The sequence below is a fragment of the Calcarisporiella thermophila genome (genome assembly GCF_041956535.1).
Source record: "Calcarisporiella thermophila strain CBS 279.70 unplaced genomic scaffold VTP21scaffold_3, whole genome shotgun sequence".
NCBI classification, from domain to species: Eukaryota; Fungi; Calcarisporiellomycota; class Calcarisporiellomycetes; order Calcarisporiellales; family Calcarisporiellaceae; genus Calcarisporiella; species Calcarisporiella thermophila.
In genome coordinates, this window is record NW_027192193.1 from 883,817 (window position 1) to 907,334 (window position 23,518).

At 48.3% G+C, this 23,518-nt stretch overlaps 11 protein-coding genes across 11 annotated transcripts in view; 7 read left to right on the forward strand and 4 right to left on the reverse strand.

Annotated features, from left to right (window-relative positions):
* VTP21DRAFT_7246 (uncharacterized protein) overlaps positions 1-329 on the forward strand; it is a gene marked incomplete at both ends in the record, with an annotated part of 1,774 nt that extends 1,445 nt beyond the window's left edge. The window contains one exon of the mRNA XM_069397966.1: positions 253-329. Within this exon, the coding sequence (XP_069255473.1) occupies positions 253-329 (77 nt within the window). The remainder of the gene's footprint in view (positions 1-252) is intronic.
* A 390-nt stretch (positions 330-719) lies between these two features.
* Positions 720-1,173, reverse strand: VTP21DRAFT_7247 (uncharacterized protein; the record flags this gene model as incomplete). Its single annotated transcript, XM_069397967.1, has 3 exons — positions 720-960; positions 1,028-1,050; positions 1,129-1,173. 3 exons carry the CDS (start codon positions 1,171-1,173, stop codon positions 720-722), a joined length of 309 nt encoding a protein of 102 aa, XP_069255474.1.
* Positions 1,174-2,826: 1,653 nt separating this feature from the next.
* On the forward strand, positions 2,827-5,789 carry VTP21DRAFT_7248 (uncharacterized protein; the record flags this gene model as incomplete). Its single annotated transcript, XM_069397968.1, has 2 exons — positions 2,827-3,070; positions 3,154-5,789. The coding sequence occupies 2 exons, from the start codon at positions 2,827-2,829 to the stop codon at positions 5,787-5,789; spliced, it is 2,880 nt and encodes a 959-aa protein (XP_069255475.1).
* A 1,088-nt stretch (positions 5,790-6,877) lies between these two features.
* On the forward strand, positions 6,878-9,203 carry VTP21DRAFT_7249 (uncharacterized protein; the record flags this gene model as incomplete). The annotated part of the gene is made up of 9 exons (XM_069397969.1): positions 6,878-6,986; positions 7,067-7,217; positions 7,292-7,406; positions 7,471-7,529; positions 7,601-7,683; positions 7,766-7,940; positions 8,010-8,106; positions 8,180-8,311; positions 8,403-9,203. The coding sequence occupies 9 exons, from the start codon at positions 6,878-6,880 to the stop codon at positions 9,201-9,203; spliced, it is 1,722 nt and encodes a 573-aa protein (XP_069255476.1).
* Positions 9,204-9,840: 637 nt separating this feature from the next.
* On the reverse strand, positions 9,841-12,066 carry VTP21DRAFT_7250 (uncharacterized protein; the record flags this gene model as incomplete). Its single annotated transcript, XM_069397971.1, has 2 exons — positions 9,841-11,777; positions 11,835-12,066. The coding sequence occupies 2 exons, from the start codon at positions 12,064-12,066 to the stop codon at positions 9,841-9,843; spliced, it is 2,169 nt and encodes a 722-aa protein (XP_069255477.1).
* A 695-nt stretch (positions 12,067-12,761) lies between these two features.
* Positions 12,762-15,004, reverse strand: VTP21DRAFT_7251 (uncharacterized protein; the record flags this gene model as incomplete). Its single annotated transcript, XM_069397972.1, has 9 exons — positions 12,762-12,992; positions 13,075-13,130; positions 13,197-13,615; positions 13,677-13,731; positions 13,797-13,893; positions 13,960-14,080; positions 14,207-14,486; positions 14,581-14,594; positions 14,670-15,004. 9 exons carry the CDS (start codon positions 15,002-15,004, stop codon positions 12,762-12,764), a joined length of 1,608 nt encoding a protein of 535 aa, XP_069255478.1.
* A 1,244-nt stretch (positions 15,005-16,248) lies between these two features.
* VTP21DRAFT_7252 (uncharacterized protein) lies at positions 16,249-18,168 on the forward strand (the record flags this gene model as incomplete). The annotated part of the gene is made up of 5 exons (XM_069397973.1): positions 16,249-16,372; positions 16,451-17,008; positions 17,082-17,237; positions 17,313-17,391; positions 17,457-18,168. 5 exons carry the CDS (start codon positions 16,249-16,251, stop codon positions 18,166-18,168), a joined length of 1,629 nt encoding a protein of 542 aa, XP_069255479.1.
* Positions 18,169-18,968: 800 nt separating this feature from the next.
* Positions 18,969-19,980, forward strand: VTP21DRAFT_7253 (uncharacterized protein; the record flags this gene model as incomplete). The annotated part of the gene is made up of 4 exons (XM_069397974.1): positions 18,969-19,064; positions 19,178-19,239; positions 19,359-19,753; positions 19,832-19,980. 4 exons carry the CDS (start codon positions 18,969-18,971, stop codon positions 19,978-19,980), a joined length of 702 nt encoding a protein of 233 aa, XP_069255480.1.
* Positions 19,981-20,503: 523 nt separating this feature from the next.
* Positions 20,504-20,955, forward strand: VTP21DRAFT_7254 (uncharacterized protein; the record flags this gene model as incomplete). Its single annotated transcript, XM_069397975.1, has 2 exons — positions 20,504-20,600; positions 20,750-20,955. 2 exons carry the CDS (start codon positions 20,504-20,506, stop codon positions 20,953-20,955), a joined length of 303 nt encoding a protein of 100 aa, XP_069255481.1.
* An 856-nt stretch (positions 20,956-21,811) lies between these two features.
* On the forward strand, positions 21,812-22,339 carry VTP21DRAFT_7255 (uncharacterized protein; the record flags this gene model as incomplete). Its single annotated transcript, XM_069397976.1, has 1 exon — positions 21,812-22,339. The coding sequence occupies one exon, from the start codon at positions 21,812-21,814 to the stop codon at positions 22,337-22,339; it is 528 nt and encodes a 175-aa protein (XP_069255482.1).
* Positions 22,340-22,574: 235 nt separating this feature from the next.
* Positions 22,575-23,518, reverse strand: VTP21DRAFT_7256 (uncharacterized protein; the record flags this gene model as incomplete). The annotated part of the gene is made up of 4 exons (XM_069397977.1): positions 22,575-22,623; positions 22,689-22,792; positions 22,880-23,162; positions 23,232-23,518. 4 exons carry the CDS (start codon positions 23,516-23,518, stop codon positions 22,575-22,577), a joined length of 723 nt encoding a protein of 240 aa, XP_069255483.1.

Sequence of the window (23,518 nt, forward strand, 5' to 3'; positions counted from 1 at the left end):
ACACTGGACCTTCAACCTCCCCAACTGGCACCGGGCCTTCGACCTCCCCAACTGACACTGGACCTTCAACCTCTCCAACTGGCACCGGGCCTTCGACTTCCCCAACTGGCACTGGACCCTCAACCTCCCCAACTGGCACCGGGCCTTCGACCTCTCCAACTGACACTGGACCCTCAACCACTCCGACTGCCACTGAACCTACTTCAACCTCACCGACCGGTCCTACATCCGGAGTGTGCCCTCCCCCTACAGTTACTGTAACGTATACACCCAACCCCTCTACCGTGACCAGATACGTGACATACACTCGCCCTTGCCCTTACTATTGAACGTTTGATCTAATTACCTAGCATAACTAATGCAGGCATATAATTATATATTCAACCATATATATTAATATTATTTATTTCGTATCTCATCGTACATTTTTTATACATTAATTATAGAAAATAATAAGAAACAAGTTTATATTAACCGTTTGGATAAGATATATAGATTTCCAATGTAACCTTTATAATGCATATGATTATTGTCCAATATAAATCCTAGTTGTGAAATAATTTCCTTTTCTTCTCGTTCCTTTTCTTCTCATGGTTTTATGGAAATGAAAGTTTGGTAGGAATAGAAGAAAGGGCGGCTTATTATTTCCGGTAGTCGAAAGAAACATGAACAAAGTAGGGATCACAATGCTCAATTAAGTTAGACTCATACATGTGATATTACAACGCGACCAGGACAGCAACCGCCGCCGCGAGCCCAGCCATACCCGCCTGGGCAGTTCTCTCCGCCCCAGATGTCCTCATGGTTGCCGAGGGGGAGATGGAGCGGGACATGGAGCCAGTCATGGAGCCGGTCATGGTTCCGGTGGCAACAGAGGTGATGGGCATTGTCCCGGTGGCAGTGGAGCTTATGCTAGTTGCGTCGAGAGTGGGCATGGATACGCTGGTGCTTTCCAATGCGCTATAGGAGAAAATGCACAAATTAATCAAATGTCCTAAGCGTTTTCGAGGATGAAGTATGTACGTACAAAGATTCGGTTGCAGCATCGGCCTACATTGCGCGAAATGCATGTTTTCAAGGTTAGTGTCACAATGCCATTAAATAAGCATCGGTATTGGCCACACTTACCGCCAGGCATGCCATCAGAACCAAAGCAATCGTGGAGAATTTCATAGTGGATACTTTGTGCAGTGTAAAACGATGATTTCCTTATAAAGGGGGAGATTGTATATATATATGTATTGAGGAGGTAACGGCAGCTTCCTGAGGCTTTCACTTTAATCTCCTTTTTATATTCTCTTCTTGCCGTTCTTGAATGATTCTTAATTTGTAGATAGCTGGGTTTAGATGCTATTAGGGCTGTTAAAGGCAGGGATTAACCATACCCCATTTAGTAAAATCAACGAGATTCCATTCCACCCGATCGGCAACTTCTACTCGTTCAGCTACTGGCTCCCCTAAATTGGCTAAATGGTCCCTCCTCAACCGCGCCTTCAATGTGAGTTCCAAGAATGGCTGTCGATCAAAAATAAAGGCAATACAAGTTTCATTTCTCCTAGGTTATTACATCAGCACCTTTCTTTTACAAATAGATTGAGGTTGAAGATCGTAACAGTTGAGCAACAGAGGCGATCCTTTTGCTTCCAAAGAGGAGCTCTCGTGTTAACCTATAGATACTCTAAATTAAACTGCAAATCCATGGCAACCTCGATCGAACACTACTAACGACTAGTGTTTATTAAGATAAAATGAGATGTGGGGGGGGGGGGGCACTGAAATGGTCAAAAAGCTTGAGTATATTGAACAAGATTTACCAATCTTGCAATAATTGGAGGGTTGTCTATCAGTTTTTTCTCTTGGTATTATTATACTTGGCCTAAATCACGTCTAGAATGCCGAAGGGAGGGGCCTGCTTTACAAGATCCTGGAAACGACAGTTAAATTTCATCACAGCTCCTTTTAATATAGAAGAGGAAGAATATCATTTATGCAATAAAATTTTCTATCTTAATCAGGCGGAATAGAAAATAATGGGGATTTTTTAGTTTTCAGATCACCACAAAAAAGAGAACAAAGTTCCCTGTCATGATGTCCACTGAAGGTTGTGCCATCGAGTCAGAGGAGAAGTGCAATAATTTTCCTGATACTTTTTTAAATATGATTGATACATATATATAAATGATCCTTGGTAAACGATTGCTAGAGTGGCTGGTACGTAGCGCTACATTATGTCTCACCCATAATTAATCTCTAAGATTGTATATTTGAACTTGAAATAAAATCATTAATTCTTCCAATGTGTTCTTTAAAGAACGCGCTTCATACGGCGGATGGAAGGCAGTTTCAAAGCCGCCTCTACGGAGCTTGCTTAAAAACTACATGAACCCGGAAACCAAACACGATTTTAAAGAGCGAGGGACGGTTGAGTATTATATCCTCAAATCGGGAGGAAGAATGTTTTTTTTTAGCTGTGTTCGTAATTAATTGCAGCAAACATAACTCTCCATTTTGGGATAAAATTAAGGCATACGGCATGGGATTATGTGAAAAAGTGGAGCAGAGCATTTCCCAATTTCGCGATGATAATATATATTTAAGTATTTATTTCATACATTTTTTTTCTCTCCCACTTTAATATCCAGGTAATCAATGTGCCTCATTTTTGTTCTTGCCTAATACAACTCTTCAGTCGTTTTTCTCTCACTCTTTTAAAATTTGCTGTTACCAAAGTTTATATAGTATCCCTATATTTCTCTCTCTCCTTGAGTTGCCTTTTTTTTTTTCCTATCTGAAGAGGGGGTCATTAGTAGTAGCTAGCAATATAATATGGGCTTATTTAACTTTAAGAAGAAGAGTAAGAAAAAGCTGAGCATAGCCAGCGAGCAGCTCCCTCGCTCCCCTTCCCCCACGAGTGCTCCTTTTTTGTCGTTAGACCTTGGAACAAACTCAACTCTATTTACTGAGGAGCAGCCGAAGTCAGCTCCAGTGGTGCGTCCAGCTGAGCAGAAAGGATCCTTCTTGGATGAAATATTAGGCGAGCTAAACACCCAGCCCGCTATTCAAAGAGAAGGTAAGCTAGAGGACCCGTTCAGACCTTCCTCTTTCTCTTCCCCATCTCTAAAACCCATGCTTATTAATACAACGTGGACCTAGTGATCACAGGGCAAAAAGCTCAAAATCCACTTCCGATAGCAAGTAACAACCTTTTTCCTGCTACGGAAAAGGGTGCTGCTACCAACACCAACCCTCTTCTTAAAACATCTTCTACCCTCAACACCGCTACTAAACCTATCCCAAGCTTAAGTGCCAGTGCCACTGCCAATCCCAATGCACAGTCAATAAATGATTTTGCATCAGATATTTCACTCGCCTTGCAGTTCACTAGCCGCTTATTTTCGGAAGAAACTTACACGTCCAACTCCTCCACTACCGCCCCCGTAACACCTCCAGTTACCTCTCCCAACCAAGCTCCCTCTTGGCTCAGTAACTATCGTTTTGTCAACAACCCCACCGCGACGCCAGCAAAATCAGCAACCTCGCCGCCTCGGAAGACCATCAAAAACAGCGATGACGAGTCAAGCGGCGGCGAGACAAATGGAACCACGGATACGGTCGAGCATATTCAGGAGCTAAGAGGCGTGAAAGAGGGAAGGCGCCTGGCGCGGTGTGCCCTTGAGCGTAAAGTAGAACGATGGGCCAATAAGGTTGATATCGATCCTGTAGCGGAACAAACGGCGGTGCTGGAGCGAATGAAAGATCGCCATAGACAAGAAAGCCGGTTTGTGCCTGCGCAGGAGCAGATGGATGGATATGAATGCTACCCCCCCTCTCTGGGCCCCCATGGAGAGTTAATCGAGTATCCTCCGACCCCAACTTCCCCTAGACATACGGTCCACCTTCGTAGCCATCGTGGAACATTGCTTGTCGATCCTTATGTACAAGCTGAATGTCCACTTGAGTATTATGAGGAGGAGCTACATGATGAAGACGACGTGCCCCTTGTAGTTGAGCCGGACCCGTATTCGTCGCATTTCATGAGGTCAAGGGTGCATCTTCCACACACGCACGAGGAAACGTATAGGAAGCCTCACTCGAGAAAAAAGCATCGAAAATCGAAGCGTTTCAGTGGAGAATCAAGAGGAAAAGAGGAGGTGGAGGTGGAAGAGAGTGATTTTAATAGTGGAGATGGAAATAGCGACAGAGTCGAAGAAGAGAGAGAGGACTCAGAAGAAGAGCAGGAGGAGGAGGAGGAGAAAGTAGAGGTGGGCGAGGAAGAGGTGGAAGAGGAGGAGGAAGAAAAAGTAGGCGAAAAAGACGAGGAGAATGGTGAAGAGCGGGAAGAAGAAAGGACGCTGGAAGAAGAGGAGCGAAAGGAGGATGCTAAGATGGAGGAGGAAGATCAACAGGACACGGAGGTTGACGAGGAGGTGGAGGTAAGTAAGGATGGAAAAGAGAGAAGGAAAATGAGAGGAAAGGAGGAAAAGAGAGGAAAAAATGAGGAGGCGTTGAGTAGAGGGAGGGAACGGCAGGTGAGAAAAAGTTTTGAGGAAAGAAAGAGGAAAGACGAGAAAAGAGTTAAAGGAGGGAAGACCGAGAAGACAAAGGAAAGTTCGAGTGAGGACGAAGTAACGCAGGATGAAGTGGAGGAGAAAGTAGTAGAGAAGAGCAAGAGGGACGGAAAGAAACGAAGAGAGGAAGAGAAGGAGGTTGACACGCGGAAAAAGCGCCACTCTGCAACAACGGTATCTGAAGAGGAGGTCCATATGGAAATGAGTGGAAGGAAGGAGAAATCTCAAGCTAAGAAGGAGGGGAAAGCAAGTTCCAAGGAGCAAGCGGTGGTTTCTCAGGGTCGACGACGTTCTAGAGTATACGATAATCCCGAGCCGACGACAAACTCGACAGCCAAGGAAAGCGAGGTAAAGAGGCACGCGAGCTCGAATTCAAAGAAAAAAAATAAGAGCAGCCACAAAAAGAGTGCCCCAGCAGAACATAGGGCCGAGGAGCCTTCTCCAAGGGGTAGCCGAGCCCAGAGTCATCATCGCAGCAGCCGTAAACAATCGGAGCTACCTAGTGACGACGAGGATGACCAGCCCATCAGTGAGATAGTAAATCGGCGAGTGTGGGAACGTCGCCACTCCACTCACAGCTCCCATTTTAGAAGAGATGAAGGTGGAGAGATGCCGAACGCACAGCTCTTAAGCGTGCCCAAGAAACAAATGATGCTCCGAAGGTCTCGTTCGCTTGGCAGCAGCTGTTCGATATCTCAGCGCGCGATCCGCTCTCCATCTGTGTCGTCTGCGTCCTCCGCCTCCTCCATTGATGATTGTCGGTCGTCTCGCATTGATTCCGGTCGAGACGTCAACGAGGATTTCCCAGTTGATGAGGCCCGCCTGAGCCGATCATATCGTCCTTCGCTGCGAAACGCAGTTAGCCAGCCAAAAATGCTAGCCCAGCGAAGGAGATCCTACCTCCCTCCTCATCAGTTTGAGCCTGTTCCGCCTGTGCCTGCCCTTCCCCCTTCAACGCATGCAGCATACCCCATCAAGTATACATCGCCCTCTCTTCGACATCAGGAATGGGGAAGAACCAGCATAAGTGGACACGTAGTTGGAGAGAGATACTGTCCCCCGCGGAATTCTTTGGCCAGCCAGGCTACCTCCAACCACCGCGCGAGTATGGTGGGATACTATCCAACTCAGCCAGTCCAGCGATACACACGCCATCCCCAACAGCAGGTGCCGAGGTGGCATGGACCGGATCGTTATCCTCCCTCCGGCGTGCGCTGGTGAATCTTTATTGTATGATATAGATCTTTAATTATTTTTTTCTGAACTTTTAACCCCTTGATAATATAATAATTATCATAATTCCGATATATTCATATTGGCCACGGTGGTCAATGGCTTTGTTTTCCTCTGCTGAGTAAAGCTTTGGGTGGATGCTATTAGCTATCAAAGACAAACTTTGTTCAAATCTGTCTTTTGTCACCCGACATCAAGTCAAATTAGTATAAGAATTCCCTCCAGGTTACTTAATGGAAATTGTATAGGAGTTAAGGAACTGGTTGCAGAGTGATACAATAGGCACCGCTAGCCCAAAGCAGTCATTAGGAAATTGTGCTTTGATGCTTATAGCCTCGGGTGCGTTGAATAAAAAAACATGGCAAAAGTCTTAGCCGGGAGGCAATGAAAGAAAATAGGTATGGATTCTTCGTGGCACTTCATATATGCTCATCTTGGCCTCCCTGTATATTCGGCGCAAAACAAGATGTGTATAGGCTCCAAAGCCAAACGGCATCCTATCTAAGGTGCTGAGCTAGCTTTTTCCTAGCTGTTAGCATCCAGAGATGCGCCACGCTTTATCCTTAGGCCCAGTGATGGGCCGTGGATAATTCATATTTGTTTTTCAAGGTGCAGGGAGGAGCGCCACCCACAACCGGTGCATAAAGTTATTTGGATTCTGATTGCTCCCTCCGGGGTTCGGGTTTACATAGCATCTGCCAGAAAATCCAAATGTTTTGAAAATTTTGGGTCAGTGTCAATCATCCTTGGTTCTCCACTAATTTCATATTAGCGTATTTATTTATATTTATTCCCCACTATCGGACATTCCGTCATTCTTGCACTCTTCCCCTTTCATCCTCATTCTATGCTCTCTAATCCTAGCACACCTTCCTAACAGAGCTGATTCAAGTCATCCCAAACCTCTTGAATCCCTCCCCTCTATATACTTCTTGCATTCTCCTCATTCGCTATACTTTTGACTATTCTCCTGATTTTGGTGTATATCCTCTCGTAAAGGACACTTCTTGGAAGAAGCGGAAAGGCATAGAACAAAGATTAGATTCTTCAAATAGAACCGCTTGCATCACAGACCTATGGCTGTAACCGAATTTGCAGTTGCGTCTGCTGTGGTTGGCGGGTTTATCATTCTTTTCGGATATGTTTCTCTGTTTATCAAAGAAAAGCTTTACCTATCCGAAGCTTGTAAGTAATATGCCCTTTATTCCTGCTTCTTCTGAAATCGATTCTTCACAGACCCCACTCACCCTCCTTAACCAATTCAGTTGTGGCAACTCTTATTGGAGTTATTTTTGGTCCGGCAGCAGCAGGAATTATCAAACCAGCTGGATGGGGTCCAACCGATGTTATTACACTTGAATTCACCAGGGTGGTGATTGCGGTGCAGGTTATGGCCGCCGGCGTAGCATTGCCAAAGTAATTACTAAAAGAAATCCTGAGAGATTATGCGTGTGCTAACATGTCTGCTATTTGCTTCATATTCCTTAAAGGGCATATCTCTGGAAGGAGCTTCGATCTCTGGCGGTGCTCCTGGTCCCAGTCATGACATACATGTGGTTGGTGAGCGGATTGGCTATCTGGTTGTTGATCCCCGGCATGAACTTTGTAAGTCGCTGCAGTCGCAATGCCACAGTTCGATGGCAACTGATTTTCTTTTTATTTGCTGTAGTTGGAGGCGCTCGTTATTGCTTCGTGTGTGGCTCCCACTGATCCTGTACTTGCAAACTCGTAAGTAGTGTTCACTACATTGCCGACTTATTTTTACCACCACTTCATAATCGCCCTTTCTTTTTCTTTAGGATCGTAAAGGGTCGATTTGCCGAAAAACACGTCCCTCCTCACGTCCGAAACATTCTCAGTGCTGAGAGTGGTGCCAACGATGGTCGCTATTATTGATTTTTGCTTTAATCCTCCGAACCATTTTCTAATTCACATCGCGTTACTTTGCCGGACTATCCCTATAGGTCTCGGGTTCCCATTCCTACTTCTTGCCGTATATCTGCTTGAGTATTCTTCTGTCGGTGAAGCTATCGGAAGATGGATCTACATGGTGCTATTATACCAAATTGCTCTTTCCATCGTAATTGGGTTTATTGTGGGATTCGTTGCTCGTAAATTACTTTATTATGCTCGTAAACGGTATTTATTCCCAGGCTGCAAGTGCAATATAGAGGAGTTGATTTCCAATGTTATCTATTTTGCACACAGAGGATACATCGACAAAGAATCTTTCATCTCCTTCGCTGTTGCTCTTTCTTTCTTTATTGTTGGCGTTGTCACTCTAATCGGTAGCGATGATCTTCTGGTGCGTATAGGCTATTGAGGAGAGCCGTCGCTCATGAATGGTATATAACTTATGTATTTTTGCTGGTTTGTAGGCCTGTTTCATTGCTGGTAATTCGTTTACGTGGGACGACTGGTTCAGGCGTGAGACGGAAGACGCGCACATTCAAGAAGTTGTTGATATGTTGCTAAATTTAACGGTGTTTGTGTATATTGGGGCGACGATGGTAAGCATCAAGGCGCTTTCCACTCGCCCTCAGGGTTTAGTCTAACACCAGTGTCTTTTCTCGCCCCCCTTCCTCCCCTCCCACCCTCCAGCCTTGGTCTTCCTTTGCCGATGAGGCGCTCGGAATTAGCATCTGGAGACTTGTAGTTCTCGCTATCGTCATTATCCTCTTCCGTCGGCTGCCGGCCGTTCTTGCCTTCTACAAAACGATCCCTGCCGTTGTCACGTTTCGCGAGGCAGTGTTCAGTGGCTATTTCGGCCCCATTGGAGTGGGTGCGATTTTCTACGCTATGGTGGCTAAGGATGAGCTCCACGCAGATGGACCGCACGCTCGCGCCCACAATCTCATTACACCGGTGGTATATTTTCTGGTGTTGAGCTCGGTGATTGTGCATGGCATCACGGTTCCACTCCTGCATCTCGGCACGAGGATTGCCACCCGGACCCTAACGCGAAGCAGCATGGTGACGGACAACCAGGTGCTGCGGCTTCCCAAACTACGGATTGGCCAGAGTCTTAGCAGAGAGCCGACTTTGAGCGTGTCGAAAGAGGATGAGCAGAAGAATCCAGAGGAGAAGATGGATCAGCAGCAACTGTCCCAGCAAGTGTCGCGCGAAGGAGACGAGAGGAATAGCGCTTCCCCTCCTAGTTCTGGAGAAGTCGTTGAAAGGGAGGAGGCAAATGTGCAAAACGGTCCTATTGATGTGGTTGTGTACCAAGAGAACCATGATGTGGTAACGGAGGATAGAGAAGGGTATATCGTCAATGTCGTTCGAAACTTCGACCGCAACGGCAGTGAGGGTGATAGTCGCAAAAGTTCTGCCGGGAATGGCGCGTCCACTCCCGGTCAGGTGAGTTTCGCGTTGGGCAACGAGAAAAAGCGAAGAGGGTAGACAGTATAGAATAAAGAAAAAAGCAAACCCCCACCACATATATATATATATACTTCTACATATAAATATAATTTATTTATTTAATCGCTATTTATAGTTGACCTCTCCAATTTACGGTGTTCTTATACTCTTTGTTTATTTTTCTTTTTATTTTCCATTTCTTTCCTTTACCCTTCACCTCGCTGTGCTTCTCTTGTTAACTCTCTACCGATCAATAGATATCAGGGAGTATGGTTTCTATTCAAGCGGAATGGATATGGGTCTCCTGTGGTAGCCCCATATGAATATATACCGTTTCTTGGTGTTTACAATGAAAAAATAGAGAAAAAAAAGGTCGAAATAAGGCGAATGTTGAAAGAAATAAATTAATACAAACAAACCATCCTAGATGAGGGAGAAAGAAGAGGGGGAGAGGGAACAAAAAGACGCGTAGAGAAAATAGTAATAAGAATGTTATTTAAGCATGGGTATAAAATAACCAAAAGCAATTATTATGCTCCTTATTTTTGATTTTGATAACCTCCACTCCGGCTCATCATTAAAGAAAAAATAAAAATATTGGGCTTAAATGGGAAATATACGGGGAAAGGAGAGAGGGAAGGGGGGAGAGGAGAAGTGAACCCCATTAGGATTCCACTCATGCTCTTTCCTGCCGCTGCTGTTGCCGTTGCTGTTGCTCTAGCTGTTGCTGCCGACGACTAAATCCAATGGCTGCCCCATAAAGTTTCAGATAGTTAGCAGCCGCTCCATGCTTAACCCCCCAGGTCATATCCAACACGGAGGTCGCCACGGACACTAGACGCCTTTCATTTAGATCCGGAGTCTTGCTATAGGTTCGCCATTCCTCGACTGCAGCCGAGAGCGCCGAATGAAGCGAGTTGTGCTCAGAGGAAGCAGCAGAAATATCAAAAAGGTGAGCATTGGCCGAAGCAACCCCAGATGGGTATCTGGGTATGGCGGTGAGGAACTCATGACGACCCATCTCTGGATAGTAGGCAGACACGGCCGTGGCTCCGTATAGCAGATTCTCTGCCACGTGTGAGATAAGGCTCCCCTCTAGCGGAAGAGGGAAGAACGCGTAGTCTGCAGCAGCGCGGAGCAAAGGAAGGACAGGGTCGCGAACTAGAGTAACATGGTTTGCATTTCCACGGCTGACCAGGTTCTTGAGCACCGGGCTGGCCGCGACAGCAGGATCCGATGTCGCCACCACCAACCGCGCGTCCAGCTCATTTATAGAGCGTACGGTGGCCCGAAGCACATCGGTAATCATGTCCATCTCCATGGTCTCCGGCCGTGCTTCAAAGAGGAAAATGGGGCGCGAAAGATCATTCTTCGAGAGAATTCCCTCGTCAATCAGGTAGCGTTTAGCGCTTGTTTTTGCCTCGAGCAGGGTGTGGAATCGTGACACTTCGGGTTGGACAACTTGAAAAGGGGTTTCCGTGACGGGGACTTCGCTGCCCTCGCCCTCCACGGGGGTAAGGGGGGGCGGAGGGGGCAATCTGGCTGCATACTCTTCGGGGAGAGCACTAGGCGGGAATGCCAAGGAGAGTTCCCTCAGCACTCTTGCACCAAATGGGTCGACACCCTCGCGAAGTGAAAAACCGTGCGTCACACTTCGAAGCCGAGTGTTTGCCGCCGCGGACATCATTTGAGCCGCCACCAGCTCGTTGACCGGCCAGTCGAAAACACCCCTCTCGATCCCGGCGAGATAAGAGGACGAGGGGAGGATAGTCAAGTCTGCCTCTTGCAGCGCGATGGCGGTCAGATATACTTGTGCATCCTGGGTAAAGTTGTGGAGGCGTGCTTCTTCTTCAAGGAGGGTGCCGTCCGAGAACAGTAGGGCCGACAGTTGTTTGCAATGCTGCAACGACTCGTGGTATGGATCATGGAGAGTGTGAACCATCGCGGGCACCGTGGCCACCCTTCCCCAGCCTCCATTGCGTGAATCACGGAGGTATCGGCCAATATTTGCGCCGAAGGGCCCATGGACGTGCACAAGATCGATTAGTCGCCGCGGCCTCAAATTGAAGAGCGGCTCATCATCGATCATATGCTTGTAGATGAGAAAAGACGCGGCCGCCTTAGCAAAATAGAGATCGCTCCATTCGTTTGTGATTCCATCGGGGGCAGTGTATATGTTTTCGGGAGATTGCACGCGGAATGCACGTTTGTAAGGAAAAGTGTCCCCCCACGAGATCAAATACAAGTCGACGGTTTTGTTCGATGCGGGGTTCACCTTGTAGGGGATATACATCACCTTGAATTCAGTCTGCACCCTCCGTGACACCCTTCGGGGCACTGTCACGGACAAATCGAAACAGTTGCCTTTGCACTTGCCGAAGATGCCCGAGAGGAAGGAGTAGTTTGGCATCACGACTGACACGCGGAGCCCCTGATCGAGTTGTGCGGCTGCAAGGGAGGTGACGGCATCGCCGATATCGGTTAATGAGGCCGGACCAAACTCTTTCGTGATATGGTACACATTCTTGCCGCGCATCCTGTCGGGTAGTTTTAGTGCCTCATCCGGAGTATAGGAATGCCACGTGGTTTCAGGTTGCGGATAGGTCTGGCGTGCTGTGTGAAGATTAGCAATTTAGGGGCAAATAGGCAATTCACCGACAACACACTTACAATACTTGATATCGACATAGGGGACCCTTGGCCCATTGAAGAACGAGACGACCAGCATCAAAAAATACAGCGCTAGAACGCCCAGGAAGATCAGGTAGAATGCTTTACCGCGCCGTGCGTTCAGCCATCGGGCAGCCTTCCCATCTGTCGCCAGGACACGGTAGGGCGAGGGCGGCCGATAGTCCACGTCATCGGCGTGGAAAGGAAGTTGATTGAGGAACTGGTTGGTCATTCTGATGACCGGATGACTGTTTTCTCAGGGGATGGGAAGAATGGGATGAGGATATGTACAAGAGTGGGGGGGGAGAGGGGGGCGAAGGGGAGCAACAAAGGAATGCGGATGGAAGACTGGCGGAAAGAAAGCAAGGTTTAAAAAACATAAAATACACCGAGCGTTACGGTTGGTCAGTCCGCCTTCGAATGGAAGCGTTCTCCACACAAAACTATCCTACCGTTTGAAAAATCCCTATTTGCCTGTGGAAAACTCCTCCGACGCCGAAATATTCCAATGGGCTGTCCTCTCTTCTATATCCCTTAGTCGCTTGCCCAAATCATCTCCTACGTATAGCCCCGACATATTCACTTGTGTATCCCGCCTTGCCTGTTTACCCTGCGGATCACAGTCAATTGCAGTGCATATGGCGGCGCAATGTGGCATGATGTGACTTAGCCGGGGACCATTTTGATGGGGGGGAGGAGGTCGTTTCCTAGCAGAGGGTCGATACGCAGACTTTTATTTTCAAAGGCAATCATCCAACATGGTATACACGGAAAACAAAGCAAGAGCAGAGTAGCAGCGAAGTCAATAGGAGAAGGTAAGGGAGATAAGCATTATTACAAGAGCTGAATAATTAATAAACGTTATAAGCCAGCGAGAGCTAGAGGAAAAAGAAACAAAATATTAAATTCTTTACATTGGACAAAGGATTATTTAGGACGGAACGGATGCGCCTCTGTGTTGAAGATCCATTCGTCGAGCGAGACCACATTGGGTGGGGAGAAGAGAAGATAGAGATACTTGAGCGTCTCGGCGAAAAAGAAACTTTCTTGGGTATCGTCCATGCCCTTCGAAGGATCCGTCACATCCTTTAGTCCCGAGTAGGCAGAAGAAGTCTTGCAGTATTTTTCGATGGAATTGAAGATTTGCCAGCCCATGTCCTATCAGAGGCAGTCAAAGGAAAAAGGAAATGAGTGACCCAAAATTGGCGACGGGTGCATTCGGAGTGGAAAGGGAGAATACCTGGTATTTGGGATTGCCAGTTAGCCGGTAGAAATAGAACAGGCTCTCGATGGTTTCTAGGAAGATGGTAACTCAGTATTGCAATAGGCATGGGTTGAAGGATCACTTCCAACTCCACCTACCTGGTCTCAGGATGTAGCCCTCGGAGTCTGGCCAAAAGCCCCACTTCTCGGACCGTTTCTTGTTCTCCGGCGTGCCAAAATCTCGCGATCTTTTGCCAGCAGAGTTGACATACCACCAGCTTTCGGGCGCGATGCCAGTAGGTGTCTTGATCCAGGCATTATAGCACGAGTTCATCAGTGGGTAGGCGAGTTGCTCATAGAAGGGGTTGTCGGTGATGCGGGCGGCGAGAATTAGATTGCCCGGCAGGAAGCAGGCCAGTTCCCCTTGGTGAAAAATGGGATTTTTACCATCGAGATCGTTCATCTGTATGAGTCTGGAGAAGTTTGCGGTGCCGGAGACCATGTACTTGGCAAAATGAGTGATCGACTCATCGTACATGCGCAAGTATTGCGGCTTCTCTCCGCCGTAGTAGATAAAGCTGAGAAAACACAATGAAACAAGGGGAGGTAGACTATGGAAAGCATGCAAGGGATAGTTACAGTTTTATCAGATACTCGTAGAAAGAATCGCCTCCGCCTCCAAAGGTGACAAAGGCTAAGTTAGAACAAAGAAAAAAAGCGTCAGTATCGAGCAGACCGAAGAGGACGCGAGGTATTTACAAGTTTCAAATTCGGCGGTCTCTGGGTTAATGTAGATGGGATAGAGCCCGGGGTAGGTTGTTTTCGCCTTATCAAGAACATCCACGACTTTTTGTACCTAGCAAGGAAAGGAGAGGTCAAAGGCAAGATCAAAATAAAAATAAAATGAAGAGAAGGGTCCCACCTTTGTGAAATAAGTGCGATTGCCAGTGAGCTGAGCGAGGTGCCCGAATTCGAGCTGAAGGGTTCCAATTTCGGCGAGAACGGAAGCGCCACCCGTCTCTCCGGATCTAGCCGGCGCTCCACTAAATAGAGGAATGGAGAGAAAGACATATAGGGAATACTATCGAGGAAGTGGGGAGAAGGGAACCGTTTCCGGGCATCTGAAGGATGTTTTGGGGAGAGGGGGATCAATGGGGACGGCCACTTACCTCTTGAAGTTCACGTATTGATATGGGATTCCCGTGGGCGAATTGAAGCTTGGCATCAACTTGTCAGCGAGCTCGACCGCCTTATCCAAGAACACCCTGTCGCCACTCATATCGTATGCGGAGAGAAGGCCGCCCAGATACCGAATAGTGGTTTCGAAGACCTGCACCATGGGGTCGGTGTACTTGTTCCAATCAAGCTTGGCTACGAATTCACGCGCCTCTTTGAATTCCTCTTCAAGCCCCATAATGTACATGGTGTCAAGCGAGTCCACGATCGTGGCTAGAATAGATAGGGAGAGGGAGGGAGAGGGGGACGGTTAGGGTTATTGACAATGGTTATGGGAGGAGATGAATGCAAAGTAGTGAAGGCTTACCTCCAAAGCCATTCCTATCATTGATAGACAGTAGAAACAGAGTATTATTTACTTGGGTGGAAAGGGTGTGAATTTGAGATATTCCTCACCTGGGGTCGGCCGGCTTGTTTGAAACCGGCTTCAGCTCATCGTGTCCAAAGGCATACTTTCTGTATCCATTGTAAGCGTGACGAAAGGCATTTCTTACGGCATCCCGACGGCGCTGCATCACTACCATGTTGTCTGCTCGTATGTTCGGCGACTGTATGGCCTTTCTCGCCTTGCCATTTCTAGGGGCAGCCTTTCCATTCGGAAGGGCCGCGTCCGAGGTCTGGGTCTCCTGAGGCTGGAGGGATTGGCTGCCCTGGTTTTTTTGCGGGCCCGCGGATGTCTGGATTGCGCAGAGGGCGAACACCAGCAGCAGAAAGTAGAGGAGTTTTGTCATTGAACGCCCTCGCAAAGTTTCGAAGATGGGACTGGTGTGAAGGAGTGTAAGGGATGAAGACTGGAGGGGGGAAAAAAAGATAAGGAATGGGAGGTTTAAAAGAAGCCTAAGGTCGTTGGAGTTTGGGGGGAGACGGGCGGTAGTTTTGAAAGAGAGGAGACGAAAGAGCTAGAATAGATGAATCTTTCCAATATTTCCAATTCCATACTCGTCCCTCGCATCCTAAATAAGGGCGGCTCGCAAATATTTGAAACTCTGTTCCCTCTGGGAAAACATTCGAGCTAGGTAATAAACGCGCGCAGATCCCTTATTAGATAAATCATTTCGTGCAAATGGCCGCTGTGTTTTGAATTAGTCTCTCCAGACGATCTGGTTGCGATCGAAAGTTTTGGCCAGTTGCACAAGCGCTGGGATTGGGTTTGAGGGGCCCCTGAACCCCCACGATACTATAGCTTCTAACGATGCAGCGGGCCAAAGGCCGGCCGGACATTGCTGCTGCCTCACTGGCTTTACGCTAATAATCGTGGCCGCCCAAGCCCGGGGGCCTTTGGGCCCCCGTTCCCCCCCCCTCGCCCGGCCTCCGCTCCAAAATTGCTTTAGTCTCAATCTCCTTGCACAACCTCCTTTTGGCTTCACAGAAATCACGACCGAAGGGATCTTTTCATAATCATCAGATCCAAAATGTTTTGATAATCACTCATTACATAAAACCAGCTCAACGGAGACACGGGTTTACACCCCAGATCCCGGAGCCATTCTTTCCCATGCTAAAAGTGACTTCAAATAAAAAAGAGGGGGTCTTAGTGCCCGGGATGGGAGCCAATTGCGCTGACATAAAGTGGGGTTGGCTGTGGAGAGGACGCGCTCTTTGGTGGAGCTAAACACTGGATGTTCCATAGAGAACATACGCGCTTCCGAACTTACCCGAGAAACAATGCTCTCGCCATGTCGCAATGTCCTCATTGAATTAATGCTCATCCTCAAGACCTGTTCTGTCGAGCCTGACTTGAACGCGGCTGAAAGCCGTAAATCCAACCGGCCATTAATTTATGCAGGCACATGAAAGTCCGCCCCCACCCCCCCCCAGCTAAAAATCCGGCGGTGAAGTTTCACTTTACCCCATTCCTTTTTCACGATTAATAAGTTCGTACTGATATTTCCTCACATTTCTTTATTTTGAATCTCCCTAATTCCATTCTTTTTGCCATCTCTCTCTCTCCTATTTGTTCAAGTGCCGATAAATCATGCATCCCCCCAAGATCCCGAGGGAAAGAAATGGCGGGGTCCAGGTTGCCCACATGTTTTGGTCTATCATCTTACCCCGCATGCCTCTGGTAGTTTCCACAACCTTCGGTCATGTGGTAACGGGTATGTAGTAGCTTTCCACAGCCAATTGGCTCCATGATCTTACAGCTGACCCCCGTAATTACTGCTTGCTCTTTCAAGGGGCGCCTGCAAAAACATGGGATCTCAAATTTCACATATGCTGGACTTTTGTCCGGAATTTTCTCCGGGATAGCAAGAATCTAACGGTGGAGGCCGTCCAATCCTATACCATGCACCCCATCCCTGGCCCCATTCACTATTGCACGGAGCCATTCACCATTCCAAACGAATCCCGCGCCAGAGCCGCAACTTACCTTGGTGCCCTCTTAAAGGGGCAGGAAGAAATAATCGGCTGGAATTGGCAGGATGAAGACAGGCTGAATGCTTGCGGGCCACTGAAGGGGGAATGGATTTACAGAAAGGTCCAGCCAGAAGAGCAATTGGCGCCTAAATCCCAGAGTGATTTTGCCCGAAGTCCATCATTCCATAGCATCCCAAGATCGAACTCGTTCTTCTCCTCCAGCTCCTCATTGTTTTCGTCCAGCTCATCACTCCTCGGGAAGAAACTGGACCGTGTAATCTACTACCTACATGGCGGCGCCTACTATCTCTGCTCAACCTATACACATCGTCGTTTGATTGCCAAGGTCGCAAAGCGATCCGCCGCCAAAGTGTTTGGTAAATCAACCATACAGCTGTTGGCTTGAAAGCCCCAGGTCTCTCACCCTTTTCATCCCAATCCCCACTGTAGCCATCAACTACCGACTTGCTCCTCAACACCCCTTCCCAGCCGCACTTCACGACGCCTTGGCGGGATATCTATACCTCATCTCGCCCCCCGCTGGCTCTGGAGAAAAACCAATTGACCCCAAAAAAATAGTCATAATGGGAGACTCTGCCGGTGGAGGTAAGCTGTTGGAAGGATAATACATCCTCTGTGGCATTGAGGTTGCTAATTTTTTTTTCCCTTTGTGATGAATAGGACTGGCTCTCTCACTTCTGCTCGCTTTGCGTGATAGTGGCCTTCCTCTCCCTGCTGGTGCCGCGTGCATGTCGCCATGGTAGGCTCTCTGCCTCCTCTACTACCCGCGCCTAGCCCATAAATCTCATCTTGCCTTTCAACTAGGGTCGATCTTACGCATGCCTTTCCTTCCATCGTTGATAACTCCAAGACCGATTATATTCCGGCGAACGGGTTCTCCCATTTAATGTCGCCGGCCCAAGATTACTCGCTCCTTCCAAAACCTGTTACCAATAGCCCTTCCGACGCTGAGGAAAAATCCGCCTCAGACGGCGCCCATTTACCACCTCCCCTTGCAGAGCTTAATAAGCTACGTCGCCTGCACTTCTACGCACCGAATACTGCTCTGAGATTACCGCTGGTCAGCCCGGTGTACGCGAAGGATTTGGGCGGACTACCTCCATTGCTGATCCAGCTGGGGGGCGGCGAGATGGTGCGAGACGAAGGCATCTTCTTGGCGCATAAGGCGGCGAGCGGACGCGGCGAGTTGCCCCCCACCGACGTCACCCTCCAAGTGTACGAGGATATGCCTCACGTCTTCCAGATGTTCCAGTTTTTACCTGTCTCGCATGCGGCCGTGAGACAGTTGGGCGAGTTTACTCGCCAAGTGACATCCACCGCCGGCTCTCTCCTGGAGTTGCCGAAGGAAAAACCGGCCGACGTATTAAAGCGAATGCGCGTGAATTCCCTTGGCTATTTGCTTGAGGAGGAGTCCGGGCCCATGATCGATGTCGATACATGGGAGCAGCGATACCTGCAACGGGATCTCCTCCACCGCCTTCGAGAATTCTTCCTGCATGGAAGAATCATCATCTAGGCCGACACGCATCCCTTCCTCTTTCCTGCTTATTTATTATTTATTCCAGTCAACCTTTGACTCTCGCCCTCGATGTGAACCTCAATACTAGGCTAAATTAATATGTAGATTATTTATTTATTCTCTCCTTTGCCATTCCATCTCCTGGTTCCCTCCCCATTTTTCTTTGGTCGTCAGCTTCTTCACATTGGAACCCCCCATACGTAATCAGCGAGTACACCCAATACATTGTATCTCTTGTATTCATTTGGGATGCTAGCTTAGCCATTCTCGGAAATAAACATAATGCCCGCTTTAGCTCTTGTATTCGCGGTTAGTTTAGCCATTGGCAGATGGGAAAATGATGCCACTTAGACACATGGCCTTTTTCTCTTTTTTTTTTCCTTTCAAAAATACATTAGGTGTATCCTTTAGAGTCAGACTTTTTCACACCCCCCCTTTGGGTTGTAACAAGATAAGATTGCGGGTGGGGCGATATCCTGCGCATCCAGCCTTTGAGCAAGCCTCCCCCCACCTCTACAGCTAGAGAGGGAGGTTGCATGAGCAAGGAAGGACAGCTTCATATCTGGCTTCCGCCAGCAAGTCATCACAAACAGAAGGATCTAATCCTTCCCCCAATTGGCCCCGGGGGAGTATGGCCTAAGTTGTTGAGTGTGGCAAAGCCCCAAATTATGGTATAGCAATTATTTCATTAGTCATCAGGCCGGACCTTCAATATAGTGATTTATACCCTTTTCCTCGAGCTGGTAGAGTCGCCTGCCTCTCGGTTGTGTTGGCCCTCTTCTTTAGTTCCTCCCATCATGCCTCCCTTCCAACTCTACGAGCTTGTTGGAAAGACACCGTCGCTCAAAATCTCGCCCTACTGCTGGCGTATTCGGTTCGCCCTCAAACACAAGGTAATTCTTCTCCGGGAGAGCGAGGAATTTTTTTTCTCTCTCTCTTTTTGACCCGTTGCAAATACGCGCTTTGCATGATTCATTCATCGTGTGCTGTGCTCGAATGTATTTAGGGCTTGGATTTCGAATCGGTCCCACTGACATTCCTCGAGGTGCACGAGCAGATTCCTAAGCTGTGAGTTGAATTTCTTCCCCATTTATAACGGGTGGCCATGTATATCAAGGGACGGAGTGCTGAACATATGTGTCTCCTCTTCCTCTCCCCCTCTCTTCCCCTGCACTCTCGTATCTTAGTGGTCAGGATTTGATTCCGAGAGTCCCGGTTCTAGTCGACCCTGACAACGTCGCGCATCAAGATAGCTTTTCGATTGCTGAGTACCTCGAAACCGCCTACCCGGACAAGCCCTCCCTCTTCCACGGCCAGCCTACGCTGCACCGCTTCTTCCAAAGTTATGTAGACAAGGTTATTAGTATGGCCATTTTCCGTGTTATAGTTCGGCAGATCCCAGAACGCGCGCTCGACCAACCCAACCGCGAGTACTTCTACCGGAGTCGCACGGAAATGCTGAGAGTCCCCCTCGAGGAGATCGAGGCCCAGAGGACCGAATGGGCCCAACAAGTACAGAAGGGCATGGAGCTGGTGCGCCAGGCGATCCAGGACTCTGGCAAATTTTTGAGCGGAGACCAAGGTAACATGCCGCTATTTAGCCGTTTGCCCCTCCTCTCTTCCTGACCCGTCCAACGTTGTCTCCATATGCCTTCTGCAGTTGGATACGCTGATTTCATTCTGTTCGGGACTTTCAAATGGGTGGAGAACATCAACAAGGATGAGCTGGAGGAATTGCTGCTCAAGGGCCAGACTGAGGACGATACCGTGGTTAGAGACTGGTTCCAACGGATGCAGGTTTATGCGTAAAGGGTGTCCCCCATTGAACACCTGGCACCCGCTTTGGCTAATGTAACCTCTTCTCGCTCCTCTTTACCTGCGGCTACACTACTGTACCTGTATATTCTTTCCGCCCTATTTTCATTGTATAGTCGGCAATGCTGGAAATGAATGAATTATTAAATAAAGTTTAAAAGGGTGATCCATTCAGCCAATCCACCGACCATCCCCAGCGGACAGCAATTGTGTAGAGTATGTCCCGGCTTATTAGGGGCATTCAGTAGAATGGAAAACAGCCGAAGCGAACGCCAGGGTTTACCCGCTTGTTTCAACCGCTCCCAACTGGATAAGTGCCATGATTCTATATAGAAGCTCATAGATGAGGGTGATTTGGGGACGATTCGATTCAACTAGAAGGTTGGCTCGGCCATATCTGGATGGCTCAATTTTTCAATAAGATTTTCAAACAAGAGGGAGGGGGAGGGGGAATGCAGTTCTCCTAAGCGGAAGTCTTTCGGCGGATTGGAAATGCCCCCACCAGCCCTCTGCAACGATGCGGAGAAGATACTTTCTCGCCCCGAGTTTATGTGGAGCTCTTCCCACTGAAGAGGGTGTGATAAATTCAAGCAGCGAATCCTGCGTGGCTGTAGGTAGGCAGGAGCTTACCGTTGGAACGTAGGTAGGAAGGCGGGCTTCAAGTTGGATCCATCACCAGTATAGTGGCGGGCAGATGTGCTTGCCTGTCTGATAGTGGAGCTTGCACTCTTCTATTTTTGTTAAAAAAAATCGCCTTGGATAGATCTGTCTTTCCTACCCTTGGGTGACACGGGGATGACCACTTTTATGGAGAATCGTCCCTTGGGTTCACGAACTGCTGCGACCCCTCTGAGCCCGAAGAATCCTGAAGTTGAGGGCAAGGAAGGAGGGAAGGGATCAGGAACCCAAGCGCCTCACTGGCACGTCATCACACTCTTCATATTGACGACGACTCATGGCTGCCCATGATGACGGCTGTGAGGGACCCGATGGAAGTTCAATATGTTTCATATGCAATTTCACACGTATCAATCATCTGTCCCCCTCTTGCTTTCCCATATACGAACCTCTCAAGATTTGCCTTCTGCACCCACTCGGCGGGGCAGAGCATGACACACTCCTTGCTGCAACTTCACCGAGTACCCTTTCGTCATTTATTACTTCATAGCTTAGTTTGAATACGGCTAGAGGAGGCCTTCTATCCCCAGAACTCGTCAATGGGAAACCTCTTTGCGTGCGAGTGGTATCACCAGAGAAGAGCCTTTTTGTTATCCATGTAGTTTCATTGAGAATGGAAAGAGGATGGAGAGGGAGGGGGGGATTAGGATTGTGTTCATCTTGCAGCTTAAGCCTAACACAAGCGATTGTTTGTTCGCTAGTTAATAAATTATTAGCCGTCCAGTCATGGCCGAGGAATTTCCGGTCCGACCCCCAGATTGCACACTTTTTCAAAACGGCGCAAATTGTAGGCCGACCCGCCCCTCTTGGCATTGACCAGCGCGGGCCATTTTCCTTTGCTGATTTTCGTGAAATAGTGATACCACACCCTTCCCCATGCTATAGGGGATCGTGGTTGCATTAGGAGATTAAGAGCGTAAGCGATGAAAGGAAAAAATCGCTGATTTGAGGTGCATGAGAATGAAAATGCGGCAACACAACTGAGCTTATGGGAAAATCATGGGCAACTCTCCCGAACCCATTATAAATACTGCTCTCTCTCTCTTCCGTTTTTTTCTCTCTACAAGTCGTCCCAATCATTATTGCCTAGCCGCAGGGAACAAAAACATACCTTCTTTATCTTCCGTTTATTTCGCATCCTATAGAAATGAAGTTTGCTACCATTATCCTCGCCACTCTCCTTTCAGTTGCGGCCGTGCAGAGCATGCCGCTTTCCGTCCGAGACGAGCACGCACCCGCTGCCCACCCTGGAGAGAAACCAGTCAGTGTCCCGGCCCACATGGGTGAGGTGAAGCCTATCACTGATGGAGAAGGCAAAGAAGGAGAGGCCAAGCCCACTCCAGCCCATGGAGGAGAGGAGGGAAAGAAGGGGGGCGAGAAGGAGCACGAGAAGGAGAAGGGCAAGGAGAAAGAGCACGAGAAGGAAAAGGAGAAGGAGAAGGAGAAGGAGAAGGAGGGTGAGGAGGAGGAGGGTGAAGAGGGTGAAGAAGAAGAGGAGGAAGAAGGTGAGGAGGGCGAAGAGGAGGAAGAGGACGAGGGTGAGGGTGAGGGCGAGGAGGAAGAGGAGGGAGATGAGGAAGAGGAAGGCGAATGGGACGAAGACGAGGAGGGAGAGGAGGATGAGGAAGACGAGGAGGAGGGTGGTGATGATGAGAACGAGGGTGATGAGTACTAATGATTTTCAATTCACTTTTGCCCTGCATCCACATTCTTTTGCCACATTACTTTTTTTTTTAACCATTGTTCAGCTGCTGTTCATATCCACACACTGCCATCATTTTTTTTTTCTTGTTTAAGTGAAACTTGTACTCTTTACTTTTTTTTTGCCTCTGTTATTCATATCAATATTCCATTTCTTTCAATACAATCCTTTGGCAATCCATCATTCGCATCCCGATGCCTGAATAATCCTAATCTTGCCGTGCCTTGAGCGTACGGGTCAACGTCGCCTCGGGCGTACTAGGGAAGAGAAAAGCAGAGTGTGTGTCAGGAAAGCCTGAAAAATCGATTTCTCAAAAACTCACGATACACACATTACATGTACGACGGCTCCCCAGCCGCTCTTGTTGTCCCGATCAACGGCATTTAGTAAAGCTTGTGAAATGATTTCAAACAAGTCCTCCGGCTCCTTGAAATGATAGTTAAGCATTCATTAGAGGAGGGGAGGGTGGGGTCCCCCTGCAAAAGGAAGAGGCCTCGGCCCCTCTGTGCTTACCAAGTCGGGTTCCCACAATGCCTCGCAAATTCCGTAGAGTTGATCGCTCGCGGTGCCGCCCACCACAAAACCCTCGGCACTGTTGATACACCCGACACAATCCATGTTGCAAATGAATGGTTCCGAATTCTTCTCAAGGCCCGCCACCATCGGCATGACAAAATAGGGGGAAAATCGTTTTTCGTAGAGCAGGTTAGCAGCAAGATGCGACAAAGCTCTTGGCCGGATGTCGCGATTCTCCTCGAGCTTATATAGGTTGGTCTTGTATCTGAGCAATGCAGAGCTGCAAAAACCAAACATTAGTACCTCTAGAGTCTCCTCCTCCCTCCAAGAAGAGAATAACGCGATTTACAAAGTCTGGATATCGGTGGCCAGGCCGGGGAGTCCGACGTAGCAAGAGCGGTTTAGGGCGAATATTTTTTGAAAATCGGTGGCTATCGTGATCGAGTCAGCGCCGAGACGCTTCTCTGCGGCAATGGCTACGCAGTTTTTACCCGTCATGGCTACCAACCCGCTTCCGTTGTAGTCCATAGCAGAGGAGAAGTCAGCTAAATTCCGGCTGTAAAAGGGGGGTGCAGAGGGAAAAGGGTGTGTGGATAGGCCTTGGCCAGTGTAGTAGAAAGGGTAAAACTTCTTCAT